General features: G+C 44.6%; 1 protein-coding gene across 5 annotated transcripts in view; it reads left to right on the top strand.

Moving 5' to 3' along the window:
* Nucleotides 1–18,891, top strand: part of LOC134339944 (uncharacterized) — a 70,988-nt gene that overhangs the window by 12,734 nt on the left and 39,363 nt on the right. For 2 of the 5 annotated variants that reach the window (XM_063036742.1, XM_063036743.1), the window contains exons 2-4: nucleotides 14,584–14,648; nucleotides 16,098–16,143; nucleotides 17,278–17,395. In XM_063036742.1, the coding sequence (XP_062892812.1) occupies nucleotides 14,584–14,648; nucleotides 16,098–16,143; nucleotides 17,278–17,395 (229 nt within the window). Of the gene's footprint in view, nucleotides 1–103; nucleotides 127–14,144; nucleotides 14,292–14,583; nucleotides 14,649–16,097; nucleotides 16,144–17,277; nucleotides 17,396–18,891 lie in introns of those variants that run through there. The other 3 variants (XM_063036744.1, XM_063036741.1, XM_063036740.1) reach the window with 3 other exon arrangements.

Below are 18,891 nucleotides of genomic sequence, written 5' to 3' on the forward strand. Positions count from 1 at the left end.
ACAGACAGAACCTGAGCTACGAGTTTCACAAAGCAACAACCCGCACCCTCTAAATCAATCAATCAATCATTTAGTTACATTGTAGCGGTGTGCTACATACAGCGCTAGAATAACCACACAGAGTCGGTGAGTTAGAATTGCGATGAAAAAGATTTATTCAGACTTCGCGGCCTGCTTTAAAGCCTTCCCGTTCCCGCCCTCCCTGGTGCGGGACTGCTGTGGGGAATGCATATTCCCAGACCCTTTCCGCGCTGGATTTTCCCCCTGCTGGTGAAGATGGCCTGGCGCCCTTTTTGGGGCCGGCCCTCTTCCTGCGCGCGCTGTTGTGAGCCGGTTCGTGGGCGCCAGAAAGTGGGTCGCCACAACATCCCCCTTTATTTCTTGTCCCATTGAAAGCTATCGGACCCAAGCGCTGACTGTTCATTTCCATGCATAGATGCAGTCTGACCTATTGAGTTGTTGCAGCATATTGTGCTTTGCCATGGTTGCGGAATATCCGCGAGAGGGCGCGAATGGGGCAGTCGGCGGGACTAGTTGAAAGAATAGATCTGAAAACATCAACAATGTCAGAATATTCTTGCGGATTGGAAGTGAGAATAGCTCTTGTGCTGGTATTCATTTCGTGTCTTCATTTCCAAGCAACCCATTTTTGTGTTTTGCTCAGTGATCAATAAGTCATCAACTCGGTTTTAAAACACGTCTGGCGGCAGTGATGTTTGTGTTCCTACAGATTCCTGTCTACAGATTTGAGATTGTCCACAAATTACGTCAGATAAAGAACAATTCTGCAAATAAGGGTAATTGTTTCAAGGCAAAAGCTGTGTAGCCAACGCCTGCTATCTTTTTGAAATATCTTATTTCAGATGAATACCTCTCTATATATTCTGGTTTGATTGTGAGTGTTTGTAATTTCTCCCAATGAGCAATGGAAGCAGAGTTTTCAATTAAATTTAAGGGCCAAATTCATGGTAAAAGTTGGGGTGAAGAGCTGTAGGGACGTGCTGTTTGCTGGATCAAAGCACAAATGGATCAAGCTAAGTTTAATGTAGATTACTCCCTGGAGTCGTAGTTTGAGGGGCTGAGTGGCCTACTGCGCATTAGTATGCTCACAAAAAAAAATCTCTGACAACTGAACTAGAGTAAACTGATTTTTTTGCCTGCTCGCGAAGGCACATGCATTTTTTTATTGGTTGAGCAGAAAATTAATATTGCACTAATTAAGTTTATTTTATCCAAGTGGTGACGAATCAGTATTTAGGACGGATATTGAAAATCTGGCTGAAATTTTCCATAATTATGACGTCTTACTCAGTATCAGCAACACTACATAACTGATTATTAACTTCAGGAGGAGGAAACCACAGGTCTTTGAGCCAGTTCTCATCGGGGGATCAGTGATGCAGAGGGTCAGCAACTTTAAATTCCTCCATTTACGAAAGAAGAACACCATCTCCTCTACTCCTTGGAGTTTGCGAAGATTTCACATGATATCTAAAACTTTGCAAACTTCTATACAAGTGTGGTTGAGTGCACATTGGCTGGCTGCAACAGAACCTGGTATGGAAACTTCAATGCCCTTGAATGGAAAGTCTTATGAAAAGTAATAGATACAGCCCAATACTTCACAAATAAAGTCCTCCACACCTAGGAGCAGATCTACATGAAGTTGTCGCAGAAAAGCAGTATCTATCATCAGAGACCCCCGCCATCCAGGTCATGCTCCCTTCTTGCTGTTGCAGAGGGAGGAAGTTTCCGGAGCCTCCGAACTCATACCACGAGATTCAGAAACAAATATTAACACTCAATCACCAAGATCTTGAGCCAAAGGGCTGATACGTCATCATCATCATTGATATTTTGAAGTTTCTACTTTATTTTGTAGGTTTTATTATTGTTATTATTTCTTTTTTTCTGCATTCACAGAATTTGTCGTCTTTTGCACATTGGTATGCGCCCAGAATGCTACAGTCCTTCATTAATTATATTATGATTACGTTTTTATTGTGGATACATTGAATATTCCCGCAAGAATAAGGAATCTCAGGGTTGTAAATGGTTACAGAGATGTATTTGGATAATGCATTATTTTGAACTCTGAACGTTGAGAGCGACGGTGATGTGATTTCCTCTCATGATGAGTTGACAATACGATAGCCATTAGATAGAATCATTAAACAACTTTGAGGGTATTTGACATGTCAGAAGCAAGGCAGATGTGATCTCATACGCCTCCATCAGAACTTCAGTGAGATGGTTCAAGTTACAATGTGCACGGATCAAAGCACAATGTTTCGGCTCGGATTTAATAACTGATTCTGACACAGTGTGGAGGTTAGTTTTGTTGTATGGTAGCAACATTAATAGAAGAAGATACAGGAACTTTATCAATTGTCAGTTGTTTAGATGACGTAACGAACTTGCATGCTATATTGATAAAAACAGATATTTTCAGTGGGGACAAAAGTTCCAGTCTGTTTTATTTCAAGCTGGAGAGGAGAGGTGTGTGCAGTTTTGAAATCAACGCTTTGTGGAGCCATCGTCGTTAATTTAGCATGTCTGGAGTGCTGGATCACACAGCAAAGAAACAGGCCTTTGGCCGGCATACATGTTCTGACCAGCCACTCACTGCCTACAAGGGTCCCATGTATCAGCACTGTGTTTTTTAGCTAATAGTATCTCAGCAATTTCAATGCTCATCCACTTTTTTAATGCTATGAAGCGAACTGCCTCCACCACCACCTCGGAAGGTGTGTTTCAGATGTCAACTAACGTCTGTGTGAAAAATCTCTTCCTCTGGTCCCTCTAAACCCCATTGTCTTCTGCTTAATTCTATGCCCTCTGACCTTGGACTGCAGCTGATACAGGCATCAGTGAGGCCATTGATAAAGTTCAGCATGGCAAGTTGCTGTGGAATGTTACATCACGTGGGATCCAGGGAGAGTGGACTAACTCGGTGCAAGGTTGGTTTGATGGTGGGATTCCCGAGAAAGATGGTGGAAGATCATTTGGTGGACTCAACACCCAAGCCTAGTGACTGTAAAATGAATCTGAAGGAAGAAATTAGAAAAGCTAAAAGAAGATACGAGGTTGATTTGGCAAGAAAGGTGAGAATAAAACCAAAGGGTTTCCACATTAATAGCAAAAGGATAGTGAAGGATAAAATTGGTCCCTTAGAGAATCAGAGTGGACGGCTATGTGTGAAGAAAGCAATTTCTTTTCTTCGGTATTCACTCAAAAGAAGGATATTGAATTGTGTAAGGTAAGGAAAACAAGTGGGGAATTTATAACCGTATAACAATTGCAGCACGGAAACAGGTCATCTCGGCCCTTCTAGTCCGTGCCGAACTCTTACTCTCACCCAGTCCCACCGACCTGCACTCAGCCCATAACCCTCCATTCCTTTCCTGTCCATATATCGATCCAATTTAACTTTAAAGGACAACATCGAACCTGCCTCAACCACTTCTGCTGGAAGCTCGTTCCACAGAGATAACCCTCTGACTAAAGAAGTTAACCCCCCTCCATGTTACCCCTAAACTTTGTTAACTCTCAACTCATGTCCTCTTGTTTGAATCTCCCCCACTCTCAATGGAAAAAGCCTATCCACGTCAACTCTATATCCCAACTCCTATACTCAATGCTCTGATTAATAAAGGCCAGCAGACCAAAAGCTTTCTTCACCACCCTATCCACACAAGATTCCACCTTCAGGGAACTATGCACCATTATTCCTAGATCACTCTGTTCTTCTGCATTCTTCAATGCCCTGCCATATACCATGTATGTACTATTTTGATTAGTACCAAAATGTAGCATCTCACATTTTTCACAATTAAAATCCATCTGCCATCTGCCATCTGCAATCTCTCTGCAAGCTTTGAAAACCTACTTCATTACCCAGAACGCATACTCGCATACTTACTAATCCAATTTACCACCCCATCATCTAAATCATATGAGAAACAACATTGGACCCAGTACAGATTCCTGAGGCACACCGCTACACACAGTCCTCCAATCTGATACACAGATATCCACCACTACTCTCTGGCGTCTCCCATCTAGCCACTGCAGAATCAATTTTACTACTTCGATATTAATGTCTAACGATTCAACATATATCAGTTTGGGTATGTTATATAAACTTGTTATATACATATACAACATAGTCGTCTGGACCCGGAGACTTATCCACTTTTATATTCCGTAAAAGCGTGAGTACTTCCTCTACTTTAATTGTCATACTTTCCATAACAACCCTTCTTGTTTCCTTTACCCTACACAATTCAATATTCTTCTCCTTAGTGAATACCGAAGAAAAGAAATTGTTCAAAATCTCTCCCATCGCTTTTGGCTCCGCACATGGCCGTCCACTCTGATTCTCGAAGGGATCAATTTTATCCCTCACTATCCTTTTGGTATTAACATGACCGTAGAAACCCTTTGGATTTATTTTTACCTTACTTGCCAAAGCAGCCTCGTATCTTCTTTTAGCTTTTCTAATTACTTTCTTAAGATTCTTTTACATTCTTTATATTCCTCCAGCACCTCGTTACATCCAAGCTGCCTATGTTGATTGAAGATCCCTATCTTTTTCCGAAACAAGCTTGCAATATCCCTTGAACACCATGGCTCTCTCAAATTTTTAACCTTTCCTTTCAACCTAACAGGAACATAAAGATCCTGTACCCTCACAATTTCACCTTTAAATGACCTCCATTTATCTATTACGTCCTTCCCATAAAACAAATTGTCCCATTCCACTCCTTCTGAATCCTTTCGCATCTCCCCAAAGTTAGCCTTTCTCTAATCAAACATGTCAACCCTCGGTCCAGTCCTATCCTTCTCCATAATTATATTGAAACTAATGGACCCGAAATGCTCCTCCACAAATACTTCCGTCACCTGCCCTATCTCTTTCCCTAACAGGAGATCGAACACAGCCCCTTATGGAAATTATGATGCTTAAAGAAGACGAACTACTGGCGCTGTTAAGGAATGTAAAAGTGGATAATTCTCCTGACAGGATATTCCCTAGGACCTTGAGGGAAGTTAGTGTAGAAATAGCAAGGGCTCTGACAGAAATATTTCAAATGTCTTTAGAAACGGGGACGGTGCCGGAGGACTGGCGTATCGCTGATGTTGTTCCATTGTTTAAAAAAAGGGTTCTGAGAGTAAACCTAGCAATTATAGGCCTGTGAGTTTGACGTCAGTGGTGGGTAAATGGATGGAAAGTATTCTTATAAATGGTATATATAATTATCTGGATGGACAGGGTCTGATTAGGAACGGTCAACATGGATTTGTGCGTGGAAGTTCATGTTTGACAAAGCTTATTTGAATGTTTTGAAGAGGTTACTCGAAAAGTTGACGAGGGTAAATCAGTGGATATTGTTTATATGGACTTCGGTAAGGCCTTTGACAAGATTCCACATGTAAGGTAAGTTAGGAAGGTTCAATCGTTAGGTATTAATATCGAAGTAGTAAAAGTGATTTAACAGTGGCTGGATGGGAGATGCCAGAGAGTAGTGGTGGATAACTATTTGTCAGACTGGAGGCCGATGACTAGTGGTGTGCCTCAGGGATCTGTACTGGTTCCAATGTTGTTTGTCATATATATTAATGATCTGGATGGTGGGGTGGTAAATTGGATTAGTAAGTATGCTGATGATACTAAGATAGGTGGCGTTGTGGATAATGAAGCAGGTTTTCAAAACTTGCAGAGAGATTTAGGCCAGTTAGAAGAGTGGGCTGAAAGATGGCAGATGGAGTTTAATGCTGATAAGTGTGAGGTGCTACATTTTGATAGGACGAATTAAAAGAGGACATACGTGGTAAATGGTAGGGCATTGAAGAATGCAGTAGAACGGAGTGTGTAGGAATAATGTTGCATAGTTCCCTGAAGGTGGAATCTCATGCGGATAGGTTGGTGAAGAAAGCTTTTGGTCTGCTGGCATTTATAAATCAGAGCATTGAGTATAGGAGTTAGGATGTAATGTTAAAATTGTACAAGTCACTGGTAAGGCCAGATTTGGAGTATTGTGTACAGTTCTGGTCACCGCATTATACGAAAGATATCAATAAAATTGAGAGAGTACAGAGAAGATTTACTAGAATGTTACCTGGATTTCATCTCCTAAGTTACAGAGAAAGGTTGAACAAGTTGGGTCTTTATTCTTTGGAGCATAGAAGGTTGAGGGGGGACTTGATATAGGTATTTATAATTATGAGGGGGATAGATAGAGTTTACTTGGATAGGCATTTTCTATTGAGAGTAGGGGAGATTCAAACGAGAGGGCACGAGTTGAGAGTTAGGGGTCAAAAGTTTCGGGGTAACACGAGGGGGAACTTCTATACTCAGAGAAGTGGCTGTGTGGAACGAGCTTGCAGTAGAAGTGGTAGAGGCATGTTCGATATTGTCATTTAAAGAAGAATTGGATAGCTATATGGACAGGAAATGCATGCAGGGTTATGGGCTGAGTGCAGGTCAGTGGGACTAGGTGAGAGTAAGCGTTCGGCACGGACTAGAAGGGCCAAGATGCACTGTTTCCGTGCTGTAATTGTTATACGGTTATCCGTCTGATCATCTCTCTATCCATCTTGCCTTTTAACTATCTACTTGTTTATTTAGATTCACAGGTTTTTCTGTCTTTGCACTTTGCCAGAAAACCACGATTTTCTCCTCATTCTGTATGTCAGTGAAAATACACCGAATTATGTTTCTGATTTTTAATGTCTGCTCCAGAGGACAGACCGGTGTTCCTTCACAGGAAATGTTCCCTGAACTCTCGAAGACCAAAGCTGTCTATGAAACACGGGACACATTTGCAAGAACGTCGCTTACATTTGGAATGTACCGTTCCCACATCAGTGATCACACTACCCTGAATGAACACGGCAGTTCTCCCAGCGTGGTCTTCAGTCTCTGGCGTGGTTGCACTCTTCCTCCGTCTGGAAATCACCAACAACAGATCTCTCTTCATTTAATAAAGACTCTGCCCCAAAGTAAATGTTCTTACATTTTTCTACCCGATATTCCATCGACCAACTTCTCACACACTCGTTCAACTTCGCTATATCCCCTTTCAGCGTCCAAGCCTGTGAGTGTGGTCAGAACCCTGGCAAATAGGACCTGTGACCCCATCAGTTTATGGAATATGGTTGCAGGGACTTGAACACTTGCCAACCTGCCAGAGATGAATTTATTCCCACTGTTGTGTGATTATTAACCGGGTCTCAGCTTTTAAACTCACAAACATCTCCAGCACGGTTGTTGTCTGATACTGAGCCCCTTTGGGTGGGATGAAGTAAATTACGCAAGGATAGAGAACGAGGTGATGTATTTATTCCAGCCAAAGACCGAATAATGAGATCGGGAGATAGTGAAAATTTCAGAAAGAGAGAGAGAGGGAGAGAGAGAGCTGAAATAGTAAGTTCGAGAGTGGGAGCGAGTGACTGAGACAAGACCGGTCACAGAGAGGGAAGGGTAGATGAAGGTGTGTGATAGGAACGTAAAGCTAAAGTGACAGAGAGAGAGAAAGAGAGAGAGAGAGAGGGAGACAGAGAGAGAGAGAAAAAGAGAGAGAGAGAGGGGGGGAGGGAGACAGAGAGAGAGAGAAAGAGAGAGAGGGGGGAGAGAGGGGGAGGGAGACAGAGAGAGAGAGAAAGAGAGAGAGAGGGGGAGAGAGGGGGAGGGAGACAGAGAGAGAGAGAAAGAGAGAGAGAGGGGGAGAGAGGGGGGAGGGAGACAGAGAGAGAGAGACAGACAGAGAGAGAGAGAGAGAGAGAGAGAGAGAGAGAGAGAGAGAGAGAGGACTATACCTGCAGTATAATCTCTTTTGTCTATCTGTCTAACATCCAGTGACTACAGTTGCACTGTAGAGAGGCTGTGTGGTCCGTTTCACATATGTCTTTACTTGCTGGACTGAGTGTTGCGTGCCTGTTCGGAGCCTCTAGATACCGAAAGATGACACGGGCTATTGCTATCCAGAAGAGCCAATTCATGAGAAGAAAAACAGCTCATGATTTTAATGACTCTAACCGCAAGTGAAGTGTCATCTAATGGAGCAACCCTGTACAAACAGAAGCTCATTAATTAACTGGGACATCAAGGAACATGAGTGCACTCAGAAAACCCCTGATCTAATCACATAATTTGCCTCATGGGTGGACAGTTTCGGAGGCACCTCACCATTCTGCAGAAAGCTTCCACGTCATCCTGAACCACTTATGCAAATACAGGGAGACATCTGCTTTGTTGGAAACCTTGTTTGACCGCCATCGCATTTCCGAGGTCTGCACCTGTTCTGTTGTCTCGGTAATGACCCCCAGTGTGTGTTACCCGAGCAGCGTGAGTCTGAAATAGAACTGTCAGCTGTCAACCCACGGATCAGGAACAATGACACTGAGCTCGGGTGCATCAACCCCTCCTGCGGAACTCTGTGCTTGTGTAGATACAGGGTAAGGAACGGCTCCGGCAGGTTTGTCGCCCCACAGACGGCAGCGCAGGTTCTTTATGTATTTCAAAATAAACAAATACATTTTTCAGGGCGATCTTCTTAGCTCACTATGCGTCTCTAATTTAAATTTTAAATTTAAATTTGCAAATCGCGAAATAATTTACTGCATCAGAGGAAGATAGGGTATCAGATCAGGAACAACCAAAGATTACAGATTAGCACACCTTCCATACATGAGCGATTTCAAATCAAACGTTCCTTCATCAGGATAGCTAAAGCAATTAATCTTAATAGTAGAATAAAATTTAGAAAGATATGCACATAAACTTTAGACTGGATGGGTACAGAACATTAAAGATAGAGAAAGGTGCAATAGAGTTAATGGAATTACAATTAGAGCAGTTTGATACTGTACAGCCAATGGGTGAATATGAATATTAATGTACCCCAAAAAGCGTCGAGCACCAGGCTCACCTCCCACAAAACAGGAGGGTCACTTGTGGCAATACAGGGACACGTGGGTAAATCAAAAATATCAAAATACAGAATAAAAGACCAACACATTCAGTATGATAGATGCAGAAAATGCCAAGAGAAATCAGAAGCAATAGAACACATTACAGGACCCTGTAGCAGTTTAATTCAATCTTATTACTTACACAGGCAATTTAGTGGCAAACGTCATTGTCATTCATCAGTATCTTGCTTTGAGATACAAACTCAGAAAAGATACCATAGTTTACCCAAAATGCAAACCTCGTCCATTTATTGTCAGAGTCCTACAAGTTATATCACAGCCGATCCATTTTTGGAGATATGACCATCTATAATAACTGTCCGGATATATTATTACAGGAGAAACAAGCAAGAGCAATTCAATTAATTGAAATAGCCATTTCAAAAACACAATATACAGAAATCACTAAGTGAAAAACAGCAGAAATATGCTAAACTCCAAGAGGAAATTGAAAGACCATGGACGATGAAAAGGGTAAACATTGCCCCAATAGGAATATCTTGGCTGGTATCGTCCGAAAGTTACGATACAATAGCATTACCCAATGAGGCCTACCCAGCAATGTTTATGTCATTGCTATTACAAGGAAAAAGATGCTATGCAAACTTAACGTTATTAAGGTGGATAACTTAGCTGCACGAGATTTCTGCTGGAGGTTACTGAAGGGATAAGAGATGCATTGGACATGATCGTTCAGGAATCACTTGATTCTAGCATGGTACCAGACGAAAGGAAGATAGCAAATGTCACTGCACTATTTAAGAAGGAAGGAAGGCAAAAGAAAGGAAATTACAGGTCAGTTAGCCTAACCTCAGTGGTTGAGAAAGTGTTGAGTCTATTATTGATGATACGTTTTCGAGGCACATGGAGGCTAATGAAAGAAATAATTCAAAGTCAGCATGGATTACGTTCAAGGAAACATTGTCCGGCATATCCTGTTGCAATTCCCCGAAGAAGTAACAAGCAGGGTGGACAAAGGAGAGGCAGTGTATGTCACTTATTGGGTTTTCAGAGGCGTTTGATAAGGTACCACACATTAGGCTGCTTCACTGAATAAACCCCAATGGCGTTACAGGAAAGATACTGCCATGGATGGCGGAATGGCTGACAGGCAGGAGGCAGTGAATAAGGATAATCGGGCACTTTTGTGGTTGCCTGACGGTGATGAAACGTGTTTCTCCGGGATCAGTATTGGGACCGCTGATTTTCGCATTGCTTCTCGGTGATTTAGACAATGGGATTGTCAGCTTCGTGGCAATGTTTGCGGACGATACGAAGCCATCTGGAGGGGTAGGTTGTGCTGAGGAAGCAATGAGATAGAAGCAGGACTTTAAAAAAATTGAAAAAAATGAATACAAAAACTGGCAGATGGAACACAGTGCTGGAAAATGTATGATGACTCATTTTGAAGAGGGACAATAGAACAGGTTATCATATAAATGGGGAGAAAATTCATACATCAGAGGTGCAGAGGGACATGACAGTTCTCGTGCAATACTCCAGGAAGATTAACTTACAGGTTGAGTCTGTAGTAAAGTGACGAATGCAATGTTGACTTTTATTTCAAGGCGAATAGAGTTTAACATCAAGGAGATAAGGTTGAGTATTTATAACACACTGGTCAGGCCACGCTTAGAGTACTGTCAACATGTTAGTGTCCCATATATCAGTAAGGATGTTTTGCTAGTTGAGAGAGTGCAGAGGAGGCTCACGAGGATGATTCGTGAACGAAGGGGTTAACATGTGGGAACGTTTAACGGCTTTGTGCCTGAACCCACTGGAATTCAGAAGAACACATGGGAATCTTATTGAATCCTAACGAATATCGTAGACAGGAAAATCCACAACCATAGTCCGGACATAATATCAGAGCGTAAACAATTTATGCAATATATTTCGCTATCCCAAGCACACAACACGTATCGAAATCAATAAGTGAAAGCACTAGATATATGCAGAATTAAAGGAGGAAATTGAAAGACTATGGATCATGAACAGGGTATACATTGCCCCTCTAGTAATATCTGAAATTCGTATAATCGCACAAGGACTACAGAGCAGCATTAAACAATTGGACCAACACAGGAATATTTATGCAAACCCCCAATGACCCACACACTAAACACCACTACAATAGCGAGAAAGTTCCCAATAATGGGGAAAAAAGTGTGCCGTTGGCTTGGCCCGTACCTCAGATTTTACCATCCTGAGCAGAGAGATCATAAATAAATAACTGTTCTGTACATGGTGTGTCAAGGTGTAATTGTTTTAGCTGTTTTCGTTTGTGATACATTATTTTCGTTCGATTCAGTAAATTTGAGAGCGGGTTTAAAACATTTAAAACCAAAGTGGGCAAAGGGAGTTGCCCTGTAAAATGCCTTGATTTGTATTGGAATGCATGAGGAACATGCCACGCCCTATCGGGGGGGGGCGGGGGGGGGGACTTATCGGAACCATTCCTTACCGTGACTCTACACCAGCACGCTGTTCCGCAAGAGGGGTTGATGTACGGTTTTTTATTCAAATTTCAGATAATTCCCAGTATCTGCTACCTTTGTATCTGACCTGTAGGTTGACAATTCTATCCCGATTCACCCGCTTGGATAACAGAGACTGAGGGCCATTACGTGAACAACAGAAAAGGTGCAGTTCCGTGTAACCGCAGAAATGCGATGGCGATCAAACTAAGTCATTGACAACCCCGATGCCTTCCCTCATTAGCATAAGTGCTTCAGGATGAGTTGGAAGTTTTGTGGAGAATAGTGATGTGCTTCCGAAACTGTCTGTACAGTACGCAAAGTAGGTGGTGGGACCAGCTGCGTTCTGCAACCACTCATGTTGTTGTTACTGATAGAACATAGAACATAGAATAGTACAGCACAGTACAGGCCTTTCGGACCACAATGTTGTGCCGACCCTCAAACCTCTCCTCCCATATAAGCCCCCACCTTGAATACCTCCATATACCTGTCTAGTAGTCTCTTAAACTTCACTTGTGTATCTGCCTCCACCACTGACTCAGGCAGTGCATTCCACGCACCAACCACTCTCTGAGTAAACAAACCTTTCTCTAATATCCCCCTTGAACTTCCCACCCCTTACCTTAAAGCCATGTCCTCTTGTATTGAGCAGTGGTGCCCTGGGGAAGAGGCGCTGGCTATCCATTCTATCTATTCCTCTTATTATCTTGTACACCCCTATCATGTCTCCTCTCATCCTCCTTCTCTCCAAAGAGTAACGCCCTAGCTGATGGGTGACCTACTTAATTAATGAGCTTCTGCTTGCACAATGTAGCTCCATTTGATGATGTAGCACTTGTGATTTAAGTCATTAAAATCAGGAGTTTTGTTTCTGGTCTTGCATTGGTTGTTCTGGATAGCAAGAGCTTATGTCATGTCTCTATATATAAAGGCTCCGCACAAATAAACTTCCAGTCCAGCAAGCCAGCACTGAGGTAAGTCGGGCCATCAATCGTCTCTGCACTCCAACTGCAGTCACTACATGTTAGAGACTAGGGGTTGTACTGCAAGTGTCGTCCTCGCTCTCCCTCTCTTCCCTCGTCTCTCTCTCTCCCTCTCTCATCTCACGCCTTGCTTGCTCTCTCAAGCTCACACGTTCGCCGACTTCTCTGACTGTGTTACAGCTGTTTTTAATTCTTTCCCCTTTTCCCACTCTCTGTCCCTTTTTACAGACTCCATCACACTGTTCAGCTGAGCTCTCTCTCTTTCTTTCATCTCCTACTCTGACATTCTCGCTATCTGTCACCCACATTCCTCGGTCTCGCTCTGGTTTGGGTCATATATATGTTCGCTCTCTCTGCCCTTCCATATCGTCTTCATCCTACCCAATTAAACTCAATAACAGGCAAATCACCGTGTGAGAGATGTTGGTGAGGTTAAATCCTGATGCTCAGTAAATGATCACACAAGGAATAGTGGGGCCAAATTTATCTCTGGCGTGTTTGCAGACTGTGAGTTTTCGGAACGCACTATCAGCGGCGCTGAGGTCGAAGCGATGTCAGCCCATTAGCGGAGTGGGGTGTGGGGTTGCGCTTTCTGTCTGCACTCACCAGGGTGTTGTTATGAGTTCCGAGCGGGGCATGTAAGAGAAATGGTGCAGTTGAATGAGTCGGAGATTCTTTCAGTCGGGGTGATCCTGAAGTTGAATGAGTGGCAGATGGAATATCGTGTAGACATCTACATTGGAGCAGAAGACAGAATCATTATTAAAACAAGGGTGATCGTATGGCAGTGATGTCCAGATGGCGGAACGGTGCTGCCACATCACGGAATGAAGATCACCATGGGGGAAAGAATCGCCGACTCACTGCACAGATGGTGCTGGTTTATATTCCCTGGCAGCTTGACTACAGAAATTAGAAAGTTGTATTCCTATAGTGTTCGGCAAATGCACAGCAGAATAGATAGGTAGATAGAGAGATAGATAGATAGATAGATGGATAGATAGATATATAGATAGGTAGATATTGATAGGTAGGTAGATGGATAGATATAGATACATAGATAGATAGATAGATATAGATAGATAGATAGGTAGATATAAATAGACAGATTAGATAGATAGATAGAGAGAGAGATAGGTAGATAGATAGATAGACAGACAGACAGACAGACAGATAAATCAAGGGACAAGGATTTAACAGGCTGAAGACAGAGATAGTGTTCTCCCTGACTCATGTGATGTGAACCATAGGTGTGCTTGTCATCGGAAGTTGACATCGCCAAACAAACTCAGAATGAGATTTGTTATCACTGACTTATAATGTGATATCTTTTGCTCTGCGGAACAGTACAGCGTGAAGTCAGGAAGTCGAAAAATTAGAATAAAATAATATTAATGTCAGACAGCATCTGTGGGAAGTGGAAGTGCTGACAGTTTAGATCCAGTAACCCTCACAAGCACTGAGCTGAGAGAGAGTTTGGGCAGTGGAGAATGCGGGAGAGCGTTGCAGGAACGAAATCATATATATTTTTTTCCGGTGAGATTGCACCACGTCAAGCACCAGGTAAATTACTTCATCTCATTTACGGAGGATCAGTGAAAAATTGCTTTCCTCTTGCACCAACCCTCCTGTCTCCCTCCCACTATTTCCCTCTTCCTGTTAACAGACACTCTCGCCCTCCTTCCTTTGCCTGTCTCTAAGGGAGACTGAGCCGGGTGGATTTCTTCTCCTACAGCGGAGAAGATTCACTGTAGTTTTCTCGCCGATGAGGGGAATGGATAAATTCCACAGTGGGAATGGTGTCGCATGTATCAGAGGGTTCAATAGTGCACAATATAGTTTTAAGTTGCGGGTGAGTGGTTTTACAGTATTGTGGAGTAACCCTTCTCAACTAGATGTGTTGCTGAGGGTGGTGGAACCTAGAATCCGATGCAGAGGGTGTTGATTGGAGCAGTGCGTGGATACTGACACCGTGTCGTCCATCCCCAGTATCGAGATGAACTCACAGAATTTGTGTCCTTGTAGCCTGTTGTTTGATGCTAAAAAGGATTCGGTGGGCCGAAAGGTTCGCATGCCGTACAGAACTGTGAATGGTGCTTCCCCATGGGAAATGCCGTGTAGTGACTGACCCTATTTCCCAACAGGTGACCATGCTGCCTATGTTTCTGCTGTTTTACTCGCTTGTCGTTCAGGCTGACTTGACCGAAAGGTAAGATCCGAGCCAAGTTCCGTTCCTTCCGCAACCCTGCATCTGTCGCTCTGTCCCGATCCCTTGCCCAGCTCCGCCCTCTCCTGAGCCCCGCCTCCGCCGCTGCTCTGCTCCGCCTTGGACTGTGCCCTGACAGCCTCTCCTCCCTCCCTAACCCCGCATGCCTCTACCAGCTCCGCCTCTCCAATCCGCAACGCCTAAATACAGTTTCGGCCGGCAGCGTATCCCGGGACAGGAACGAAAACTGAGTAGTGGGATGAAACAATTTCGCTCTGTCACGTCAGTAACGGTAGACGCTGGGTAACGTACAGTGAGGGAGCTACCAACCGAATTCCTCCGACGACAGAACTTCGCGGTCAAAAAGCCAAACCACAAAGAGAATAACTCCTGCACGTCCCTTCGCTGGTGTCACCATCCTTGCCTCCTACCCTTGACCCGCTTCCCTCTCCAACACGCCATGCCGCATCAACCCAGCTTTCTTCTCAACAACTCCCCCACGCCACTTCGGTAGCGCACCCTTCTTTCAGTGCGCTCCCCGTTACACTGGTGGGCTTTTCGTCTGCGAGTCCATGCCCTGCGCTGCCTCACTTCTGATGAACCACGGTTCCTTGTTCACTTATCCCTGCAAGTGTAAGTGCTACACCTGTCCCTATCCCTCCTCTCCTGCCACCATTCAGGGTCCCAAACAGTCCTTCCAGGTGAGGTAACACTTCACTTGTGAGTCTGTTGGGGTCATCTATTGCATCCGGTGCTCCCGGTGCGGCATCCCCTACATCGGTGAAACCCGAAGCAGATTGGGGGATCGCTTCGTCGAGCACCTCCGCTCCATCCGCCACAACAGACAGGACTCCCGGTAGCCACCCACTTCAACTCTGCTTCCCATTCCCATTCAGATATGTCAATACATGGCATCCTCTACTGCCATGATGAGGCTAAGCTCAGGTTGGAGGAGTAACACCGCATATACCGTCTGGGTAGTCTCCAGCCCCTGGGTATGAACATAGAATTCTCCAACTTCCGGTAATTCCCTCCCCTGCCCTTCCCCATCCCTATTTCACTCTGCCCCCTCCCCGAGCTGCCTATCACCTCTGTCATGGTTCCCACCTCCTTCTACTACCCATCGTGTTTTTCCCCTATTCATTCTCGCTTATCACCGCCCTTCTTCCCCTCCCCCACCCCTTTATCTTTCCCCTTACTGGTTTTTCACGCGGCACCTACCAGCCTTCTGCTTCCCACCCTCCCCCTCCTTCTTTATAGGGCCTGTGTCCCTTCCCTCTTCAGTCCTGACGAAGCGTTCCGGCCCGAAACATCGATCCTCGTTTTCACGAATGCTGCCCGACCTGCTGCATTCCTCCAGCGTGTTGTGACGGTTCCTTGATGTGTCTGGGATGTCTGATTACGGGTTTGTAAATGATCAGCTCATTTCTCTCAATGTGTTTCTGCTTCCAGCCATTGTCTGGGATATGACGTCCTGCATACCACTGCGAATTATCAGGTAATGGGAGCACCAGCATTACTGTTCCCCGCCTCATTCCGTCGGAACACCCCTCTCTTCCGTCAGTCGCATCAGTTCCTTTCCCTTGAGAACCCCTCTCCATGCAACCTCCCAGCAGCGGATCATAGCTCACCGTCTTAATCTGAGCCTCCAATTACCAGTCACTCCCCGGCACAAATCAAATTCTTCAGACACAGCCATGCGCAGGTCCCTTCTCGTCACGCTGCATTAGGACCCAGAGATGAATCCTATCTGACCCTTCGTCACTGGGTCTGAGCACCGGAACTCCTTACTCCTCAACACCGGGGGAACAACCGCAACAGAGGGACTGCAGGCAATTACCTCAAAATTTAGCCTGGGGTGGGAAAAGGTGGGAGGGGTAAATTAAAAATTTTAAGACGGCTGTCCTGACTTTGATGGAGTACAGAACAGCAATACTAGGATGTTGACTCAATAGAGGGGAAGGAAAGGGTATGAAGATCGTGTAGAGAGACAGAATTAGCCCACATCCATTTGATGATGAAATTAATTGACTCAGCACAACGTGGTGGTCCGAGGGGCCAGTTCCCGCCCTGTAGTGTTCTGTTTTCTATGTTCTATTTGTCGCAGTAAATTGAAACAGTAAATCAGTCGTTTGGATCGGCGCCCAATATGTTCTGAGGTCGTGTTGCGGGCAGTTCGCAAGAGTCGGTGCGCTTCTGGTGCCAACGTCGCAGGCCCACAAATTACTCACCCAATGCGTACGTCCTTGGAATGTGCACGGACCACAGGAGCACCCGAGGTTAACACTCGCGATGACATAGAGAGCAAAGTAGTGGTCGGGGAATTGAACCCGTGTGGATAGAGATATAGTTCTCTACGCTAGTCGTTATATTTTACCGTACGACCTGCCAGGTTTTCCCGGGTTCCGGAAGGGACTGCTGACACATGTGCGGTGTACCTGGAGTACCTGCTCTGAGTTACTTGCGGCACGTTGAGTCCTTCCGCTGCTCGGCGCCGTGTCGGTCTACTCTTTACTGTGAGCACTTCGTCCTGCTTCCTTGCCTGCTATCCCTGCTTCCCTCCCTCCGAGCCACACACCACCGACCCCCTCTTCCAACTCAGCACACTAATAACACCATTGTGTATCCACAGCTCCGCCGTTACAATGAATCGGTCTGGGTTGGAACACACGAAGATTTCAGCTTCACCCACAGAGTTGAAACGTACAGGAGGCTCCTACGCCGCTACACCAATGGGGAAAATTCCGCAGGTAGGTCGGGAGTAGGGGTGGTTTGGGATGTCAGGAAAGACGCATTGACTGCCACACCCCGGATTAAGGGCAGCTGTCCGGTTTGCGTCGTCACCATTGCAGGGCGCTCCAAACCGCCAGCACACCCCCCACCCTCGCGATGAGCCCTCCAGTCCTGTGGAAGACTTTATCAATGGTCAATCGGTTGAAATATAGAGGTGGATCTTCCACAATCAAAGCTAACATGTCCTTCGTATAATGAGGTGACCTGAATTAACATAATACTCCAAGTGTGGTTTAACCAGGGATCTAAAATGTTGTAATTTACCATAGACGATAGACCATAAGATATAGGAACAGAATTTGATCATTTGATCCATCGAGCCTACTCCACCATTCAACCATGGCTGATTCTGCCCCCGCTCCCCACCCCCAATCCCACACCGCGTCCTTCTCCCCATATCCTTTGATACCGTCCAGTCAAGAACCCAACAACCGCTGTATCAAATATACCTGACGGCTGGGCCACCACAGCTGCCTATCGTAACAAATTGACCACTCACTGGCGAAATACGTATCTCCTCATCTCTTTTTTTAAGAGACGCCCTCTATCATGAGGCTATGCCCTTTTGTCCTAGACTCTCCCACCATGGAAAACAATTCTTTCCACGTATACTCTCTCTAGCCTTGCAACATTCGAAATGTTACAATAAGACCACCCCCCCCCCCATCCTTCTAAATTCTAGCGAATACAGAGCCAGACCTATCAAACATGCCTCGTGTGATAACTCTTCCACTCCTGGAATCATCCTTGTGATCTTCCTCTGAACCCTCTCCAATGTTAGCGCACATTTTCACGGAGAAGGAGCCCAAAACTGTTCACAACATTCAATGTGAGACATAACAATTGCCTAGTAAAGAGTCAATACCACATCCCTGCTCATGTATTCCAGCCCTCTTGAAATAAAGTCTAACATTGTATATGCCTTCCTCACCTCGGAGTCAACCTGAAAGATAATCCTTAGGGAGAAAGTCCCACTCAATGTCTCCACAAACTCTAACGCTAGACCTTTCAGAATCTGGTCCTGTTGACTTTCGTATATTTAGGTATTTTTGAGCACCCTCTCCCTTGTAATAGTAACTGCACTCTTTCTATTCGCTCACACCGTTGAACATCTGGCACACTGCGAGCGTTTTCACATTGAATACTGATGCAAAATGCATATTTAGTATACCTGCCATCTTCTTGTCCCCGTTATTATTTCTACCGTCCCATTTTCTCGCGGTCCTATATCCACTCCCATCTTTCTTTTATTTGTACATGGTTGAAAAATCTTTTATTACCCACTTTGATATTGCTTGCTAGCTTGCTTTCATATTTCACCTTTTTCCCTCCTAATGATTCATTCAGTTACTATATGTGGGATTTTGCATGCTTACCAGTCCTCTATCTTCCTGCTATTTTTTTTCTGCGTTGTTGTATGCCTTCTCTTCTGCTTTACACATTAAGTTTGAAT

The sequence above is a fragment of the Mobula hypostoma genome, chromosome 31 (assembly GCF_963921235.1).
Source record: "Mobula hypostoma chromosome 31, sMobHyp1.1, whole genome shotgun sequence".
NCBI classification, from domain to species: domain Eukaryota; kingdom Metazoa; phylum Chordata; class Chondrichthyes; order Myliobatiformes; family Myliobatidae; genus Mobula; species Mobula hypostoma.